The sequence below is a fragment of the Protopterus annectens genome, chromosome 4.part0, assembly GCF_019279795.1.
Source record: "Protopterus annectens isolate FY-2018-M chromosome 4.part0, PAN1.0, whole genome shotgun sequence".
In the NCBI taxonomy this organism is placed as follows: Eukaryota; Metazoa; Chordata; order Ceratodontiformes; family Protopteridae; genus Protopterus; species Protopterus annectens.
Genome location: NC_056733.1, coordinates 641,625,232 through 641,645,850, shown reverse-complemented (window position 1 = coordinate 641,645,850; position 20,619 = coordinate 641,625,232). Strand labels below are relative to the sequence as shown.

Here is a 20,619-nt window from a genome sequence, read left to right as displayed (position 1 = left end):
AAGCACCCACCAAGAGGAGAAAACACTGAGAGAAGAAAGGAGCCACTTTTGAGATTTTAAGTATTTTTCCTCTGTTTATTTGTTAAGTTTTTCTGCATAGCCACCTATTTTAAGCATTTTCTGGCTTGTTAAACTTGATTTCTGCATTAGTAACTGTATTTATAGGTTCATAGGTTCATACTAGGCTATCTGCCCTAGGGCATTTATAAGCCTAGTCAGAGTTATGTGGCTTTGCCGTGCCTCTGTCCAGCAGTGATACAGAGATGATCCCCGGGGTAAACCTACGATCTCCCATCCACTGGTCAAGATTCCTCTTGAGCAGAGCCAGCGAGGTGCTCTGTCTCACATGGATCGGGATTCTGTTCCACAGCATAGGGAGTCTCTGGGTGATGAATCTGTCCCTCCAGCACGTCCTATTTATATCCGTGTTGAGGTTTAAGTCTCTTGCTCTTGTGGCTCTGGTGGATTTGGATTTTTTGAGGTGGAGCATGTCCATTAATTCCGGGTTGGACATGGCCTTGTATGTCAGGCACAGGTCACCTTTGAGCAGACGGTATGCGACTGAGTAGAGCTGGAGTTTCTTCAGTCGGGCAGCATATGGCATATTTTTGAGCCCCTTTATCCTTTTGGTGAGGAACTTTTGGGGTCTTTCCAATTGCTGCAGGTGTCGGGTAAGATACATTCCGAATGGGGCATTGTACTCAATCATTGGTCTGATAAGTGAAGAGTACAGGGGAACAATGACCTCCCTTGATCTGGATGTGAATCCCTTCATAATTAGGTGGGCAATGTAGAAGGTCCTCCTAACCACTTTGGCAATGTGAGTGTCAAAAGAAAGGTTACTGTCAACTTGGGTCCCCAGGTCCCTGATAACCTCTTCTGTGCTTAATGGATTGCCACCTATGTGGTAACTTGGGGTTACCTTGTTTTTACCAAAGGGTATGACTATACATTTTTTGGCGTTCAGCTTAAGGCCATGGCTCTGGCACCAGTTATCCATTTCTATGAGACCTCTCTGAAGGATATCTGTGTCTGATAGATTTTCAACTATGGCGCCCAGTTTGCAGTCATCTGCAAACTTTGTCAGCCACAATCCTCCTATGTTTGCCTGCACTTCTGAAAAGTAGATGCCGAACAAGAGGGGGCCCAGGACTGAGCCCTGTGGGACACCGCCAGACCGCTTGAGTCTGACATGGCACCAGCAACTCTAACCCTGTGGGTTCTGTTCTTGAGCCAGTTTGCAACCCATCTTGTGACATATGGGTTTACATTTAAGCTGGTGAGCTTTTCTATGATACCCGAGTGGGGTATTGTGTCAAAGCTTTTGCAAGGTCAAGGTAGGCTGTGTGGACTGCCTTACCCTCATCAATGGCCTCGGTGACTGTTTCAAAAAAGTCGACCAAGTTCAAGAGGCATGATCTGCCCTTGACAAAGCCAAATTGGGTAGGATCCAATGTCTGTAGGTCCCCTATGTCTTTATTTATGAGTTCCATTATGATCCTCTCCATAGCTTTGCAGACCAGGCTTGTTAAGCTTATGGGGCGGTAATTACCAGGGTCCGTAGAAGCACCGCCTTTGTGGAGTGGGACCACAGTTGCCGTACGCCACTCTTTGGGTACGTATCCTGTGATAAGGCTAAGATTAAACAGCAGCCTTATGTGTGGGTTTAGTTACTCATTGAGTTCATGTAGCACACAGCCGGGGACACCATCCGGTCGCATTGATGCTGTGTTTTTAGCTTTAGAGAGAGCAGCTCTCACCTGGGCATTTGAGATGATTGGGAGGCTACACTCTGCTGGGATAGATATTTCTCCTTTTGGGGGGGAGGGAGGGGAGAAATTTTCACTGAACCTGTCTGCCAGTATGTTTGCAATGTCTGTGGGTTCAGTGATTTTTGTATCATTTTGGACTAATTCTGAGCATATCTGGGAGTTTCCACCCAGATTTCTAACATAGCTAAAGAAGGCCTTATGATTGTCTTTTGAGTCCTTGGCGATTTTTCTCTCAAAGTTGGCCTTGGATGATTTTATGAGTGATCGTAGTTTTTTAGTAGTATCGATCAGAGATGTCTTCCCTTTTAGGGATTTTGCTCTATCTTGTAGTAGCTTTCTCCTCTTGTTGTAAAGTTTGTTTATGGCTAGGGTCCACCAGATCGGGCGCTTGCCTTTGGTGGAAAGGGTCTTGATTTTATTTGGGATTGCTTGATCCATGCAATCCTGGAGGTGCTCGTAGAAAGCATTTGTAAGGGATTCAGCAGCGTGGGTTGTGGTTTCCAATGGCTCAGGGGCCTTGAAGGATACCACACCAGTCTTAAGAAGTGTGAAGTTGGCTTTTGAGAAGTTCTTCACTGTGGTCTTTTTTGTGGGGGGTGGGGGCGGGATGTGGATCTCCAGTGAGATTAGTTTATGGTCTGATCTCACCAATGAGGGATATACTTCGGTGTGGAGCATTTTGTCCCCATGTTTGTGATGATCAGGTCTAGTATATTTTCACCTCTTGTGGGAATGGTGACAAGTTGTTCCATAGCATTTGAGTTTATGAACTCCAGGAACCTTTGGGCTAGGGTATTGGGGCTTGAGTAATGTTCCCAGTCTATGTTTGGGTAGTTGAAGTCACCCAATATGATGGTGTTTGGAGAGACATTTATACTCTCCAGTGTCTTCAGGAAGGCTGTGTGGGGTTCCTGAGTTTGAGAGGGTGGCCTGTAACATGCTACAAACTGTAGAGCAGTTTTGCCTATGGTTAATTGCACCTGAATGGTCTCTGATGCTTCATGAGTTGCCACCAGCCTGGAGGTGTGGGTATCCTTGATGAATATGGATACACCCCCTCCTTTTGTGGTACTTTCTGGGTTTTGGGGCCGGAACGCATGATATGAGGTAAAACCTGATAGTGCCAGGGTGCTCTCAGGAGCCTTGAACCAGGTTTCAGTCACAGCACAGACATCGATGTTCTCCATACTGAGGAGGGCTTCGAGGGCGTGCATCTTGAGATTTAGACTTCTGGCATTGAGCAGCATTACCCTTAGTTTTTTTCCATTATTGTTTTCTAGGGCGGTGGGTTTAGAATTTGAGCCTTGTCTAAAAAAGGCACTATGGGGGTGGCAAGAGCCTTTGCCAATATCCGGAAACCCAGGGGTGACAGGTACAAGCCGTCCCTTGCGAAGCAGCTTGGCTTGTCAAGCATGTCATTCCAGGCAGACAGACATTGGATCTCCTTAGAATGACACCAGAAATTAAGCCAATTATTAAAACTGATCATTTTAGAAGACAACCTAGAGCTGTTTACTGAATTTCCTGTTTGCACTTATTTTTAAAATTGTTTTTTTCTCAAAACTTGCATTTTATCTGTCTTTGGCCTAGCACTCTTGTGTGGGGTCATTTACTGCACTGTTATAACTAGTTGATACTTGTAAACCTCTGCTATCTCTGAAAAAAACAAAAAAAAATCTTGCTTTTTTCCCACTTTTCTGAGATTTAAAAAAGTTCAGTTACAGGCTTGCTGTTCTTGAACTGTTTGTAAGTTTCTTGGAGGCCATTTTTTGCTTGGGCTAAAGGGAAGTCTCTCTGTTGATCAGTGGCAGTGAAAAACATTGAGCAACCTGCCTGCCCCTGTGGGAGTGGTTACTGACTTGAAACTGTAGATCTGAAGTAGGAGATTCATTTGTCTGCAACCTGTGGGTTATGGATCCGATATCGGATCCGAACCGGCATGGTTATCCAGCTATGGATCCGAGCTCCTAGCTCCTCCCCTCTCCCATAATGCCCTGCTCTCCCTACATGACCTCAGATCTAGTTTGCCGCGCTGGTAACCAGGTCTTGGATTTTGAGCTCTTCAACTAAGTGAATTTTCTACTTAAAGATAGCTTTATTTTGAGTAGTTTTTGTCATATTTGAGTGATTGTGTTAAGTTCCCCTTTATAATTTGATACTTTCAGCTTAAAATTTTTAATTTTAAAATAACATTTAGTTTATACCCTCCCCTCGCTGGTCGGAGTTTTGTGTGAGTGTGTTGTGTGGGGCCTTGTGTTTATACTAGTTTATTACTAGTCTCTGTCTTTATTTTTTTTCTTGTTAAAAAAAAAAAAAAAAAAGACTTATTATGTCAGAAGCCCCTAAGGCAATATTCTCCAAGTGCTCCGAGTGTGGCCATAAACTATCCCCTGCTGATGGCCACACTCGGTGTGTTCGATGCCTTGGGGTTGAACACCTCACTTCTGGATGTTCGATTTGTGCAGGGTTCAACCCCAGGGCATTGAAGGAGCGGAGGTCGAAGCTGGTCCTGGCTGGACTTCTCCCCCGGACTCGGCTTTGGCTCCCGCTCCTGTGGTGGGTTCCGTGGCCTCGGTTCCCGCCTCGCCTGCTCCCCCTCCTCCACCTGGGAGTCAACCTCCCGCTGCTGGGTTGGAGGAGAGGCAGAAAAAGGACCGGAGAGAGAAGCACCACAAGCGGCGGGCCGAGACCTCCGTTTCGGCCCCGCCAGCTAAGCGGGCTTCTCCTCCAGCCTCCTTGGCTACTGGCTCCCCCCCCCCCCTCGGCTCCGGTCTCTGGTCTGCTTTTCACCGGGGCCTGAGGAGGAGGAGACCCGATCTCCGTCGAGGCTATCGAGGAGGCACTCAAGGCCTACCTCGGTAGCCTCTTCGAGATCCACATATAGCCTTTCTGACGCCGATCTGGACCTGATGATGAGAAGGTTCATCCAGGCCCAGATGCAGATGGGAGTGCTCCTGCCTGCCCCCCCCCCTCTGGGGGGGAGCTCGACCCCATTTTTCAAGCCTATAGCTCCTTCTCCGACCCGCTACCCGGGTTCGGAGAGTTCAGAGCCGGGCAGCTTCGGAGCCGGGGGTGGGTCGGCGCCGATAGTACTAGGTACTTCGGATCCGACCCTACCCTCGAGTGTTTCGGATCCGACCTCTCGGAGCCTGGCTCCGAGCTTCGGATCCGGGGGACTCAGTGTGCCTTCGGCGCCATCTGTGTCGGAGCGCACTGGTCCCTCAGATCCGAGTGTCTCGGGGCCGGCTCCGATCCACTCTTCGGATCCGAGGGGGAGCCGACTTTCGGATCCTTTGGTCGAGGCTGGCTCCCCCTCGGCTTTTGATGTAGTGGAGAGGGCTCTGTTGAGGGCTTCCGGACCCCCGGCACTTGCTTCGGCTCCGTCCCGCGCTCCATCTGCACTGGGTCAGGCTTCCACCATCCGGCCTCTGGGACAGCCCGCTTCAGTGCCCCAAGCTGTTCCTTTGGAACAAGACACTGCCTGCGAGGGCTCCTCGGACAGCCCCCCCGAGGAAGCCCCTCGCAAGCATACGTGTAAAAGGAGGCACATAGACTCCCCCGAGTCTTTAACTGAAGACACGGATTTGGAGGAAGGGGAAGGCTCCCCAAGATCACCCCCCGAGGATGTCTCCTTTGGAGACATCATGGAAATGCTTCGCATAAGGGGGGGGTGGTCTGCCCCCAAGTCTTCTTCGGACGAGTCCGTGTTCTTGGAGGCATTCGAAGCGGGCCCATCTACCTCTTGGGTGTCCCCTCCTGCCGACCCCCTGGTGGACCTCATTACGACCAGGGCGTGGAAGGAACCGGACACCGTGGAGCCAATCCCCAAAAGGCCAGACCGAATCCTTAGTCCCCCTGCAGACCGTGCCCACTGGAGTAAGGGGCCCCCTGTAGATGCCATGTTGACGGCAGCAGCCACCAAGAGGGAACTCGCTCAGGAGAGTCCCTCAGTCCACCCTCCGAGCAAGGAGTCTCGGATGATGGACTGCTTGGGGAAGCGAATGTTAGTTCTGCGACCTTCTCAGTGAGGGCGGTCAACTACTTTGCACATGTGATCAGGATGCAGCGCAATCTTATTAAGGAATACGCTGCATCCCCCCCTGAGTCCATGTCGGAGGAGGACAAACTTTTGCACTCCACCCGTATGGCCACTCTTCGATCCGTGACGAATACCTCTATGCGGTTGCTGTCCCATGCTACTGAGGGAGCCGCTAGAGCTGCAGGAGTAGGCCTAGTCACGAGACGCCAGGCCTGGCTCCGCCATTGTGATTTCACGGAGCCCTTCAAGGCGTCCTTCGCGAACGCCCCCTTCGATGGTTCTGCCCTTTTTGGCAAGACGGTTCGCGACACCTTGACCCAGAGCGAAAAGGACGGGAAGACGCTGTGCCGTAGGAATCCGCTTCTCTGTGCCTCAGAGGTCCTACTGTAGGAACCAAAAGGGCCAGAAGAAGATGTGGTTCCGGAAGTCGCAGCAATCCCAACCCGCTCCGGACAACCAGTCCTTCTGTGGCAGAGGAGGACAGGGAGGACGCCGCCCCAGGGGCAGAGGGGCTCCCAGGAACTTCAGGTCCAGAGAACCTTTCTCTGAACGGCCCGCACAGCAGCCCTGAAGGGTTACCCGACTGCTCCACTCTGGAGGCAGTCGGGGGACGTTTTTCGGAGCACCTAGCGGCATGGGAGTCAATAACATCAGACCGCTGGGTCCTCCGCATTATATCCAGAGGATACAAAATTCCCTTTCATCACATCCCAAAATTAAAATCCCTCCCCGACGTTCCACCCGGTCAGTGGGAGGCCGCTTCGGCAGAAATTGGCCATCTGCTGGGGAAAAGAGCCATCCAGCCCGTCCCCCCAGACCAGATCGGATCAGGGTTCTACTCCAGGTTCTTTTTAGTGCCAAAGAAGACGGGGGACCTAAGACCAATTTTAGACCTGTCCCTGTTAAACCTGGCAGTTCCCAAGGAGAAGTTCCGGATGGTCACCTTGCAATCCATCCTCCCCCTTCTGGGAGAGAATCACTGGATGTGCTCTATAGACCTCAAGGATGCGTACTACCACATACTAATGGACAGACGTTCCAGGAGGTTTCTTAGCTTCCGGCTGGGAGCCAGTCACTACTAGTTCAGGGTCCTTCCCTTTGGTCTCACCACAGCCCCCAGGGTGTTCACCAAAGTATTAGCAGTGGTTGCGGCCCACCTGAGGCTTCAGGGGGTGCAGGTCTTCCCATACCTGGACGACTGGCTCCTTACCGCCCCAACAAGGCATCTACTATCATTGGCACGAGACTCTTTTCTTCATCTAGCTCCCCGCTTGGGCATCATGATAAATGTAACAAAATCCAACCTGGCCCCTACTCAGTTGATAGATTTTATAGGTGCCAGGTTAGACACGAGGGAGTTAAGAGCCTTCCTCACAGCCGACAGAGTTCAGAATTTGCGACTCCAGGTGCGGGCCATCCTCCACTCCAGCTCTGTTCCGGCGGAATTGGTCCTGAGGGCTCTAGGGTCCATGGCGGCAGCAATATCATTTCTTCCTCTCACCAGGTTCAACATGCGGGTCCTTCAGTGGACACTTCAAGTTCAGTGGTCTTACCTTGCTCTACCTCTGCATCATCCCATTGCGATCAGCAAGGCCTGCAAGCGGTCCCTCCTGTGGTGGCTCCACTCTCAGGATCTCCACGGAGGCCGCCCCTTTTGTGCTTCTCCCCCTCTTGCCACGGTGACCCGAACGCCTCCCGCCTCGGGTGGGGGGGGGCATTTTGCAGGCAGGACGGTCCAAGGCACGTGAAACGACTCAGAGCCCTCCCTGCATATCAATGTTCTAGAGATGAGGGCAGTGCTCTTGGCGTTGCGAGCACTTCAGGCCTTTCTTCCCCTGGGAACAATTGCGATTCAGTCAGACAACATGTCGGTGGTCTGGTACATCAACAAACAGGGGGGAACCAGGTCTTATCCCTTATGTCGAGAAGCCATGAGAGTGTGGGAATGGTCGATCTCCACCAACCGCTTTCTCATCGCAACGCATATTCCGGGTCGGTCCAACATCCTGGCGGACAAGCTCAGTCGCACCATTCTCTCCCGCATAGTGGTCTCTCAATGCTCAAGTAGCAAAATGTATCTTCGCACGGTGGGGAACTCCTTGTTGCGATCTTTTTGCGTCTCCCTTAAACACCAAGTGTGACAGTTTTTTCGCTCTAATCCCTCCTCCAGGGGATTCCCCGAGAGACGCTCTGGTGCATGCTTGGCCTCCCGGTCTTCTTTATGCTTACCCCCCTTTGCCCCTGATGCTCCAAGTTCTTCAGAAAGCCTCTCGGTTGGGGTGCAGAATGATCCTCATTGCCCCATTCTGGCCTCGACAGATCTGGTTCCCTTTCCTAAGGTCTCACTCGGTGAATCCACCTTGGATTCTAGATCCCATTCCAGATCTGATATCGCATCCATCGAACCTATCAACTCCGAATCTAGACAACCTGAAGCTAACTGCTTGGCTGATCCAGTTCCACTCCTAATTAGGACTCCCGGTATCTCGTCTCCCGTTAAGGCCATCTTGGTAGCGGCTCATAAACCATCTACCAGGAAAGTTTACTGCAGTAAATGGAAACGATTCTCCATTTGGGCGGAGCGGCGAGGTCTAGATCCCTTCACGGTTCCCCTTCCTCTGGTGCTAGACTTCCTAACCACTCTCTTTAATGATGGTGCCAGTAGTTCCACGGTCAAAGTGCAGCTTGCAGCCATTTCTTACTATCATGTTGGTCATGAATCTGGACCACTTATGTCTTCCAAATTGTGTAAAATCTTCCTTAACGGTACCTTTCTCCTTAGGCCCCATGTCAAGCAAGCGGTTCCTCCTTGGGATCTGTCTTTGGTTCTTCAGGCCTTGACCGCTCCCCCATTCAAGCCTGCGGCCACAGTAGATCTTAAATTTTTATCCCTCAAAACTGCTTTTTTAGTAGCCATTACTTCGGCCAAAAGGGTTTCGGAACTTCAAGCCTTATCTTCAAAGCCTCCTTACTTGGTCTTTCATCCGGACCGCGTATACCTCAGGACCAATCCCTCCTTTCTTCCTAAGGTAGCTACAGAAACAAACATTAATCAGTCCATTAACCTCCCTGTTTTCTTTCCCAAATATCAAAACAAGGGTGAATACAAGCTGCATTCTTTGGATGTTCACAGGCAGCTTCGTTTTTATCTTAACAGGACAGCTGGTCATAGGCAATCCGACCAGTTATTCATTTCCTTTGCCAAATTCAATCTGGGTAAGCCAATTTCCAAAGTCTCCTTGTCACGCTGGATTTCGCAGTGTATAATTCTAGCTTATCAAGCCTCTGGGAGGCCCGCACCAGAGGGAGTCCGTGCCCATTCAACTCGGTCAGTTTCTACCTCAGCAGCCTTTAAGGCTAGGATTCCTCTGGATGACATTTGTTCAGCAGCCACTTGGACTTCATCCCATACCTTTATTTCTCATTACAAGCTGAATATCACATCTAGAGGTAGAGCATCCTTTGGCTCCGTGGTGCTCCGGAATATCCTTCCATGACGGCCCAAGATTCAGGTAGCTGGGGACTCTGTCCCACAGGTTGCAGACAAATGAATCTCCTACTTCAGATTTAGAAGTTATGTACTTACCATAACGTTCCATCTGAGTAGGTGGATTCATTTGTCTGCAACCATCCCGCCCTCCTATCCCCCTGGCCTTGTCAGTTTCCTGCATATTATGTGTTACCCTTTCCAGGGTATTTTGATTCAGGGCAAACTTGATCTGAGGTCATGTAGGGAGAGCAGGGCATTATGGGTGAGGGGAGGAGCTAGGAGCTCGGATCCATAGCTGGATAACCATGCCGGTTCGGATCCGATATCGGATCCATAACCCACAGGTTGCAGACAAATGGATCCACCTACTCAGATGGAACGTTATGGTAAGTACATAACTTCTAATTTTATTGGCCATTTTGGGTCAATTCCAAACTCCTTCATCTTCCTCTCTTAAAACCCTCTTTTGCGTGGTTTTGCGCATTTTTGTGCATAGCACAACAGCGGGCAGCGCCGCCTAATTGGGTTTAAACTATTCCTGGCTCCACAAAGTCTGCTCTTCACTTTTTCCCTTAGAACTGCTCTATCTCTCAATTTAAACACCATATTCTCATTCTAAGGCCCTTCACTGGTCCAATTAAGTAATCCTACAGGTTAGCACTATTAAACCATAAGCACTACTTACTCTAATACTCTCTACGATTACCCTGTCCTCTATTGGTCCGTCTTAAATTCAGTTTCCCTATATTACTCTAGCATGTCCAAAGGTCAGTCAATGGTTTCCTCTCCAGTCCAGCTGGTGAATCTGGGAATTTTGAGGCAATGTTACAACTGTCTCATGTACACGGACAACCCACTCCTCCTCCAAACAGGTTCAAATATATGTGAGAGATGCAACTATTTAGCCAAACTGGAGGCTGAGCTCTCTCATCTCAAAACTGGTGTAACCAGTCAGGAGGAGAAGGTAACCTCACACAACACAATTCCAGTATCACATAGTCCCACCACATCAGCGAACCAAACACATAAATACACAAAAACATACTCGGAGGCTCTAAATAAAAATCTACCTAAGCAACAGAGACCTCCAAAGCAGACATCCAAGCAAATGCTACCTCAAAACAAAACCCGCACAACACATAGCCCACAAAGTCAGTGTGCCAAGCAGCCACAGCCCTTAAGGCTGAATAACACACCTGATACTCTTGTAATAGGTGACTCTATTGTCAGACACACTGACGTCCCGCTCACCAGGCTGAATAAAGAGAAGGTCACGGTGAGCTGCCTGTCGGGTGCTAGGATCCATCACATAACGCAAGCACTCAGGTCACTCCAAAGCAAATACAAATATGACTCAGTCATTGTACATGCTGGTGTGAATGACCTGAGACGTACCTCCCTGGACTACATGAAAAGAGACACAGAGGAGCTCTCTGATCATGTAGCCCAGGCTGGTATGACCCTGACCTTGAGCAGCATCTTACCCTCACCTAGAATGATGCCACAGTACAAAGACAAAATGATCGATTTTAACAACTGGCTAAAATTTTGGTGTTATTCAAAGGGGATCCAGTGTCTGTCAGCCTGGGATGACATGCTTGACAAGCCACGTTGCTTCGCTAGGGATGGCTTGCAGCTGTCACCACTGGGCTTTCGGATATTGGCAAAGGCTCTTGCCACCCACATAGTGCCTTTTTTATGCAAGGCTCAAAAGTCAAACCCACCCCCATAGGCAGCACAAGGAACAAGAAACTAAGGGTAATGCTGCTTAACGCCAGAAGTCTTAACCTCAAGATGCACGCACTCGAAGCTCTCCTCAGTATGGAGAACATCGATATCTGTGCAGTGACAGAAACCTGGTTCAAGGCTCCAGAGAGCACCCCAGCACTACCAGGCTATACCTCATATCATGCTTTTCGACCCCAAAACCCTGACCGAACCACAAAAGGAGGGGGAGTTTCCATATTTATCAAGGATATCCACACCTCCAGGTTAGTGGCATTGCACGAGTATCGGAGACCATCCATGTGCAACTAACAGTGGGCAAGACTGCTTTTCAGTTTATAGCATCCTACAGACCACCCTCTCAAAGTCAGGAATCCCACTCGGCTTTCCTGAAAACATTGGAGAACATGAAGATCTCTCCGAACACCATTATATTGGGCGACTTCAACTACCCAAACATTGACTGGGAGCACTACTCAAGCCCCAGCACCTTAGCCCAAAGGTTCCTGGAAATTATAAACTCAAATGCTATGGAACAACTAGTCACCACTCCCACAAGAGGGGACAACATACTAGACCTGATCATTACCAACATGGGGACTCTATGCTCCACACCAGAAGTATATCCCTCATTGGTAAGATCAGACCATAAATTAATTTCACTGGATGTCCACATCCCGACCCCACCCCCAGCCCAGAAAACCACAGTGAAAAACTTCTCAAAAGCGAACTTCTCACTTCTCAAAACCGAAGTGGAATCCTTCAAGGCCCCAGTGCCAGTGGAAGCTACGGCCCAAACTGCAGAATCCTATATAAACGCATTCTACGGACATCTCCAGGAATACATGGATCATGCTATCCCAAACAAAACCAAGACCCAATCATCCAAAGGCAGGTGTCCAGTCTGGTGGACCCCTGCCATAAATAAACTGTACAACAGAAGGAGGACGCTACTACATGATAGAGCAAAATCCCTAATTGGGAAGGCATCTTTGATCAGTACTAGCAAAAAATTACGATCCCTCATAAAATCCTCCAAGGCCAGCTTCGAGAGAAAAATTGCACAGGACACCAAAGACAATCATAAGGTTTTTTTCAGTTATGTTAGGAACCTGGGATGCAACTCCCAGACTTGTTCTGAGTTGATTCTAAACGCCAAAAAAATACACTGAACCCACAGACATCGCCAATATCCTGGCAGACAGGTTCAGTGCAAACTTCTCCACCCCTCCCCCCCAAAAGAGCAAGTATCTATCCCGGCAGAGGGCTGCCTCCCAAACATCTCAGATGCTCAGGTGAAGGCTGCCCTCTCCAAATCAAAAAACACTGCTTCCATGGGACCAGATGGCGTCCCAGGTTGCGTCCTACATGAACTCCAAGAGGAACTAATCCCTCAAATAAAACAGCTATACAATCTCAGCCTCACTACAGGATATGTGCCCACAGAATGGTGTACAGCAACAGTGGTCCCACTCCACAAAGGTGGAGCCTGTACGGACCCTGGAAACTATCGCCCCATAAGCCTGACTAGCTTAGTCTGCAAGGCTATGGAGAGGATCATCATGGAGCTCATAAACAAAGACATTGGGGACCTACAGACACTAGATCCTACCCAGTTCGGCTTTGTCAAGGGCAGATCCTGCCTTTTGAACCTGGTAGACTTCTTCGAAATGGTCACCAAAGCCATAGATGAAGGGAAGGTAGTCCACACAGCCTATCTGGACCTTGCAAAGGCATTTGACACAATACCCCACTCGGGCATCATAGATAAGCTATCCAGCTTAAATATAAACTCCTATGTCACAAGATGGGTCGCAAACTGGCTCAAAGACAGAACCCACAGAGTGAGACTTGCTGGAGCCATGTCAGACTCGAAACCGGTCACAAGTGGTGTCCCACAGGGTTCTATCCTGGGACCACTCTTGTTCGGTATATACTTTTCCGAGGTACAGGCAAACGTGGGAGGACTATGGCTCACCAAGTTCGCAGACGACTGCAAACTGGGCGCCATAATCGACTCTCCAGCTGACACAAACATCCTTCAAAAAGGTCTCACAGAGACAGATAACTGGTGCCAGCACCATGGTTTAAAGCTAAATGCCAAAAAATGTAGTCATACCCTTTGGCAAAAACAATGTGCCCACAAATTACCACATAGGCGGAAACCCATTAAGTACAGAGAAAGTTATTAGGGACCTGGGGACCCAAGTTGATAGCAATCTCTCCTTTGAAAACCACATTGCCAAAGTGGTTAGAAAGACCTTTTACATAGCCCACCTTATCACGAAAGGGTTTCACATCTAGATCAAGAGAGGTAATCGTGCCCCTTTATTCATCCCTCATCAGGCCCATCATAGAATACAATGCCCCTTTTGGGATGTATCTTACCCGACACCTGCAGCAATTAGAAAGACCCCAAAAGTATCTCACCAAGAGGATCAAGGGTCTCAAAGAGATGCCATATGCTGCTCGGTTAAAAAATCTCCAGCTCTACTCAGTTGCATACCGCCTACTTCGAGGCAATCTATGCCTGACATACAAAGCTATGTCAAATCCAGAATTAATGGACATGCTCCACCTCAGTAAATCTAAATCCCTTAGAGCCACATGCTCGAGGGACTTGAACCTCAGCACAGAAATAAATAGAACTTGCTGGAGGGACAGGTTCATAACCCAGAGGCTCCCTTCGCTCTAGAATAGAATTCCAGTTCATGTGAGGCAGAGCACCTCACTGAATCTCTTCAAGAAGAATCTCGATAGGTGGATTGGGGATCGTAGGTTTGTCCCAGGGATTACTCCCGTGTCACTATTAGACAGAGGCGCAGTAAACTAAACCTTAAAAAGGGCACAGTATACTCAAATCAGGGGGTGGCATAAGCCATACAGAATTGGGCTAGGCTTATAATTGCCCCAGGGCAGATAGCCTAGTATGAACCTATGAATCTATAGGATGTGGGCACAGGTTTGAAGGTGAAAGTGGATGTGGTGATATGTGGCTGTTGGGCAGGGTTTGGATTAGATGTTGAGGAATCCTTGGTTAGATGTGCTGTACTGTCTATAAAATAAGAGTTGAACTGTATTGCAGTTTTGAGTGGTAAGTTATTGGGAGAGGCGTTTGGGTTGAATATTTGGCCTGGATATAAGATTTCTTTAATGAAATGTCCAAAATGTTTTAAGGTTGTGTTTAGTAGTATTCTGAAAGTTATTATAGTATAGTTTTTGTCTTCATTTATTTGCTTTTTAGTACTATTACAAAGCATTCTGAAGTTTTCAAGATATTGAGGTGTTTTATATTTTTTTCCATTCTTTTCATGTTTTTTCTCTATCCTGCATTAGTATTTTACTGTTTTTGGCTAGCCAAATTTCAGTATTTGTTTTCAGTCTATTCCTTCTAAGAGGTGCAAAGCTATTTAGGATATTTAGAAAAGAGAGGAGTTGTGGTGTTGTATGAAGAAGTCGGGAGTGGCAGAGAAGTATGTAAGAGTGGTACAGGATATGTACGAGGGTAGTGTGACAACGGTGAGGTCTGCGGTGGGAGTGACAGATGTGGGATTACATCAAGGATCAGCTCTGAGCCCTTTCTTATTTGCAGTGGTGATGGACAGGTTGACAGATGAGATCAGACAGGAGTCCCCATGGACTATGATGTTTACAGATGACATTGTGATCTGTAGCGAGAGTAGGGAACAGGTTGAGGAGACCCTGGAGAGGTGGAAATATGCTCTAGAGAGGAGAGGAATGAAGGTCAGTAGGACTAGGACAGAGTATATGTGTGTGAATGAGAGGAAGGATAGAGGAATGCTGACGATGCAGGGAGTAGAGTTGGCAAAGGTGGATGAGTTAAATACTTGGGATCAACAGTTCAGAGTAATGGTGAGTGTGGAAGAGAGGTGAAGAAGAGAGTGCAGGCAGGGTGGAGTGGGTAGAGAAGAGTGTCAGGAGTGATTTGTGACAGACGAGTACCAGTAAGAGTGAAAGGGAAGGTCTACAAGAGGGTAGTGAAACCAGTTATGTTATGTGGGTGTGACAAGGGTGGACAGGATTAGGAATAAGTATATTAGAGGGTCAGCCCAGGTTAGACGGTTTAGAGACAAAGCCAGAGAGGCAAGATTGCGGTGGTTTGGACATGTGCCGAGGAGGGATGCTGAGTATATTGGGAAAAGGATGCTAAGGATAGAATTGCCAGGTAAGAGGAAAAGAAGAAGGCCTAAGATAAGGTTTATGGATGTGGTGAGAGAGAACATGCAGGTGTTTAGTGTGACAGAGCAAGATGCAGAGAACAGGAAGAAATGGAAATGGATGATCCGTTCTGGCAACCCCTAACGGGAACAGCCGAAAGAAGAAGAAGAAAAGTTGTATTGAATTCAGTTACAGCATCATCTAAGGGGAGGATTTTTAGAAAGTTCCAGTTAATAGATGATAGTGCAGTAATGAACATTTCTGGATTAAATTTGGTAGGATTACATGTCGTCTTATAATTATGCTGTTTAATTGGATGAGTGAGATATCTAGTCATGTAGACTGGGAGATGATTACTGAGAAAGTCTGACATGGTACCTGTGGTGGTGTATTTGCTACGGTTTGATACTAGGATCCAATGCAATAGAGAATTTGATGTCTTGCTGTAATGTGTGGGGCTATTAGTCGTGTGAAACCATATGAGTTCATGCTAGATGTAGGGGGAGTTAGAGTTTATGTCCAGCCAATTGACATTCACATCACCTAGTAATATTTTTTCTTGTGGAAATGTTATGGATATCCAGTGTAGGATGTTTTCCAGTATAGCTGTATTGTCAAAAGGAGGGATATAAAGGAGAGAATGCATATTTGTTTATACATATTTGTTTAGAATTGTTTATCTTCAGGAAAGCAGTAAGAAGCTCTGCCAAACTGAATTTTGGTGTTTGCTATAAGACGAAATGTGGTAGGTACTTGGAAGTATTAAAGCAATACCACTACCTTTCCTCTTTATACAGCCATTACAGCTGATATTATAGCCAGAAGGTATAACTTCAGAGATGTTTACGCTGGGTTTAAACCAGGTTTCAATTACAGCAAGAACATCAGGCTTATGTTGCGTAATCCAGGCATGTAGTTCAGTAGTTTTACATCTTATACTTCTAACATTTATTGCAGCAAAACTTAGGTCACCAGAGTTGGGGATTAGCTGCTTTTAGGTTACAGAAGTGTGTGAGAGAGAATTATCCTTATGTTCATTGTGATATGTGGGGCCAGGATTAGGGTGTATATTTCCTTCTAGAAAATGTTAGTATTTTGAGGAATTAAGCATATTTGATTTTTGGAGATTCTTGCAATAAATTTTGCTTTGGTTTGAATTAAAGTGCAATTAATCAACCTATTTTTGGAATAAACATAAGGGGCAATGTTAAATAGGTGTGGTGCAGTGTCACAGAAACGGGCATGTATGTAACTGATTATGGGTAATACGCAGCAAGGCTCTTCATGATAAATTATAGGTTCATAGGTTCATAGGTTCATAGGTTCATACTAGGCTATCTGCCCGAGGGCATTTATAAGCCTAGCCCATTGTTTTGTGTCTTACGCCACCCCTTTAGTATGGGGAACTATACCCATTATTTTGCTGTGCCTCTGTCGAGCAGTGACACTGAGGTAATTCCTGGGGTATATCTGCGATCTCCCATCCATTGGTCAAGATTTCTCTTGAACAAGGCCAGCGAGGTGCTCTGCCTCACATGTACCGGGATTTTGTTCCACAGCATAGGGAGTCTTTGGGTGATGAATCTATCTCTCCAGCACGTCCTATTAATAGCCGTGTCGAGGTTTAAGTCTCCCGCCCTTGTGGCTCTGATGGATCTAGACTTTTTGAGGTGAAGCCTATTCATCAAATCTGGGTTTGCCATGGCCTTGTATGTTAAGCAAAGGTCACCTCTGAGCAAGCGTGCGACTGAATAGAGCTGGAGTTCTTTCAGTCGGGCAGCATAGGACAGATTTTTGAGACCCTTTATCCTTTTGGTGAGGAACTTTTGTGGCCTCTCCAGCTGCTGCAAGTGTCGGGTCAGATACATTCCGAATGGGGCATTGTACTCAATCATTGGTCTGATGAGTGATGAGTAAAGGGAGACTATGACCTCCCTTGATCTAGATGAGAATCCCTTCATGATAAGGTGGGCAATGTAGAAGGACTTCCTAACTACTTTAGCTACATGGGTGTCGAATGACAGACTACTATCAACCTGGGTCCCCAGGTCCCTGATAACTTCTTCTGTGCTCGTGGATTGCCACCTATTTGGTAGCTAGGGGTAACCTTGTTTTTCCCGAAGGGTATGACTATGCATTTTTTGGCATTTAACTTTAGGCCGTGGCTCTGGCACCAGTTATCCGTTTCTGTGAGACCCTTCTGAAGGATATCTGTGTCAGATGTGTTTTCTACTATGGCCCAGTTTGCAGTCATCTGCAAACTTTGTCAGCCATAACCCTCCTGTGTTTGCTTGTACTTCGGAAAAGTAGATGCCAAACAAGAGTGGGCCCAGGACTGAGCCCTGTGGGACACCACTTGTGACAGGCTTTGAGTCTGACATGGCGCCAGCAACTCTGACCCTGTGGGTTCTGTCACTCAGCCAGTTTGCAACCCATCTTGTGATGTATGGGTTAACATTTAAGCTGATGAGTTTTTCAATGATACCCGAGTGGGGTATTGTATCGAAGGCCTTAGCCAGATCGAGGTAGGCTGTATGGACTGCCTTTCCTCATCAATGGCTTTGGTGACTGTTTCAAAAAGTCAACCAAGTTTAAAAGGCATGATCTGCCTTTGACAAAGCCAAACTGGGTTGGATCCAAAGTCTGCAAATTCCCTATGTCTTTATTTATGAGGTCCATTATGATCCTCTCCATGGCTTTGCAGATAAGGCTTGTCAAGCTAATGGGCGGTAATTTCCAGGGTCTGTGGAGGCACCGCCTTTGTGAAGTGGGACCACAGTTGCAGTGCGCCACTCCTGGGTGCGTATCCAGAGGTAAGACTTTGATTAAACAGCTGTCCTAGCTGTGGGTTTAATTCCTCATTGAGTTCGTGGAGCACACAGCCGGGGACACCATCGGGTCCCATGGATGCTGTGTTTTTGCTTTGGAGAGGGCAGGTCTCACTTGGGCGCTGGAGATGTTTGGGTGGCTGCACTCATTTGGTATAGATATCTCTCCTTTCGGGTCGTAGGTGGGGAGAAGTTTGCACTGAACCTGTCAGCCAGTATGTTGGCAATGTCTGTAGGATCAGTCATCTTCACATCATTTTGAACTAGTTCTGAGCATATCTGGGAGTTTCCTCCTAGGTTTCTAACATAGCTAAAGAAGGCCTTATGATTGTCTTTTGAGTCTTTAGCTATTTTTCTCTCGAAATTTGCTTTGGATGATTTTATGAGAGCTCTTAGTTTTTACTTATAGTGATCAAGGGTGTCTTACCTTTTAAGGATTTTGCTCTATCTTGTAGTAGCTTCCTCCTTTTGTTGTAGAGTTTGTTTATGGCTGGGGTCCACCAGACTGGACGCTTGCCTTTGGTACAAAGAGTCTTTGTTTTGCTTGGGATTGCCTTATCCATGCAGTCCTGCAGGTGCTGGTAGAAGGCGTTTGTAAGTGATTCAGCGGCTTGAGTATTGTTTTCCACGGCTCGGGGCCTGAAAGGAGACCACACTAGTCTTTAGAAGTGTGAAGTCGGCTTTTGAGAAGTTCTTTACTGTGGTCTTTTTTATTTCAGGTGGGGGTGGGATGAGGACCTCCAGCGAGATTAGTTTGTGATCTGATCTTACCAGTGAGGGGTATACTTCCGGTGTTGAACATTGTGCTCCCATGTTCGTGATGATGAGATCAAGTATGTTATCTCCTCTTGTGGGGATGGTGACTAGTTGGTTTAGAGTAATATGGTTGCATTAAACACTGACAACATTTTCAGTAAACTTGTAGGTGTAGGACCTTGTGTAAATAACAATATTCACTTTGTTGTGTTCCTAGGGTGAAGCTACTGCTCAGCAAATTCAAGCAGAAATATACTTAGAGTGTTCTGCCAAGTTCCGAGAGAATGTGGAGGATGTTTTTAAGGAATCGACTAAAATTGCACTGGCTGCAAGAAAGAAGGCAAGAAACCAGAAGAAGAAAAGGCTTTGTTTAATATTGTAGTGCACAGGGCAATCCCTGTGATGTAACAGAGCACCTTACCCGTTCTAATGGACTGTTTTTTTATTTTTTATTATTTTTTTTTTATTATCTGTGTTCTAGTTATATCATTTTTGTTAAGTTGCTGCCTTCTGTCATGGATGTACATGCATTTTTTGCAGATCCAATTCTCCATTCTTTGTGATGTCTGGTTGGTGGCGCTCAGCATTTCTTTACAGAAAGCCCCTTGGTGCACCATTGGCAGCATTACTGTATTTTAAAGTTATTTACTGTAGAATTAGGAATGATAAGTTATATGGTATTTTCTAACTCCGTATGGCAGCTTTTCATTAAAGATGTTCAGATATTTATAGGATTATATCATGCAAACATAATTTTTAAACTGTATATTTGAGGAACATGGCTTTCTTGCTGTTAAAAAATCATTTTGTTGTGGTAATGTTCTTTCACAAGATATTCCAAAGCACTTTATACAGTGTAATGTAAATGCAGTATGTAACTATTTGGGGCAATAGCAGTCTTGGACAACTGCACAAACCATTTTTTTGGAACACTGAGGAAGGATGCCAGTTTTACAGACGGTACTTCACATGCACTGCCATGTAGTAGGACTCCTACCATAGAACAGCAAAGTTTCACAGGGATGGTATTAGTTAATCATCTTGCCCAAAAGTTAGAGAAGCCTGACAGCACTCTTTGATACTGTGTGTAGCACTCAAGTCACAGCACATAGAGAACTTAAGCAAACTGTCCCTCAGAATTCTTACTGGCCGCCTTGATATGAGAGACAGTAGTAGCCTTATTATTTTTTGATAGCCTGCTTAGTGTTGGCTATCAGTTCAGTAGCAGAACTAAATGTTGATTTTGTCTTTGGTGCTAGCATCTGTATCATGTTGACATTGTCATCACAGACTGAGTTTTTTTGATTTCTCCCAGAAATTGAAATTGGTCACTGACAATTATATTCTTTTCCTCTTTTTTAACACACATATAAATACTTTAACCAATAACTACTGTCTAACTGTGATCAGATAACCTCATCATCACACACTTTGAGTGTTGTTGGGTCACATATACTAATTCCCTTTATCAGTTTAGAACATAGGCTGTTTTTTTTTTTTTTTTTTTTTTTTTGCAGTTTGCTGTCATGACAGAAGTAATATCAAAAAGCAGTGTTTTTCAGAGAAGTATTTGTGAAAACTGTGGCACTTCCCTCTGAGTTCACCGAGATGAAACTTTACCTTTGTATGTCATCTCATGTAGTGTTTGAGAAAATGTAAGAGTTACAACAGCACACATTCTTTGAATATAGGCTTATTCACTACTCTCATTATTTATTTACCCTGTGCCCTTCATCAAGCCATTTCATCTCCCTCTACTTACATTAACTTTAAAAGAAAAATCTAAATCTAGAAGCAAGATAAACTGTGTATTAAGTTTGGACAGCTACA

At 46.5% G+C, this 20,619-nt stretch overlaps 1 protein-coding gene across 1 annotated transcript in view; it reads left to right on the top strand.

Moving 5' to 3' along the window:
- The window catches only part of RHOF (ras homolog family member F, filopodia associated), a 927,206-nt gene extending 906,996 nt beyond the window's left edge, over positions 1-20,210 (top strand). Inside the window, exon 5 of the mRNA XM_044069762.1 lies at positions 19,007-20,210. Coding sequence (XP_043925697.1) covers positions 19,007-19,171 — 165 coding nt within the window. The 3' untranslated portion in view covers positions 19,172-20,210. The remainder of the gene's footprint in view (positions 1-19,006) is intronic.
- Positions 20,211-20,619: the final 409 nt, after the last annotated feature.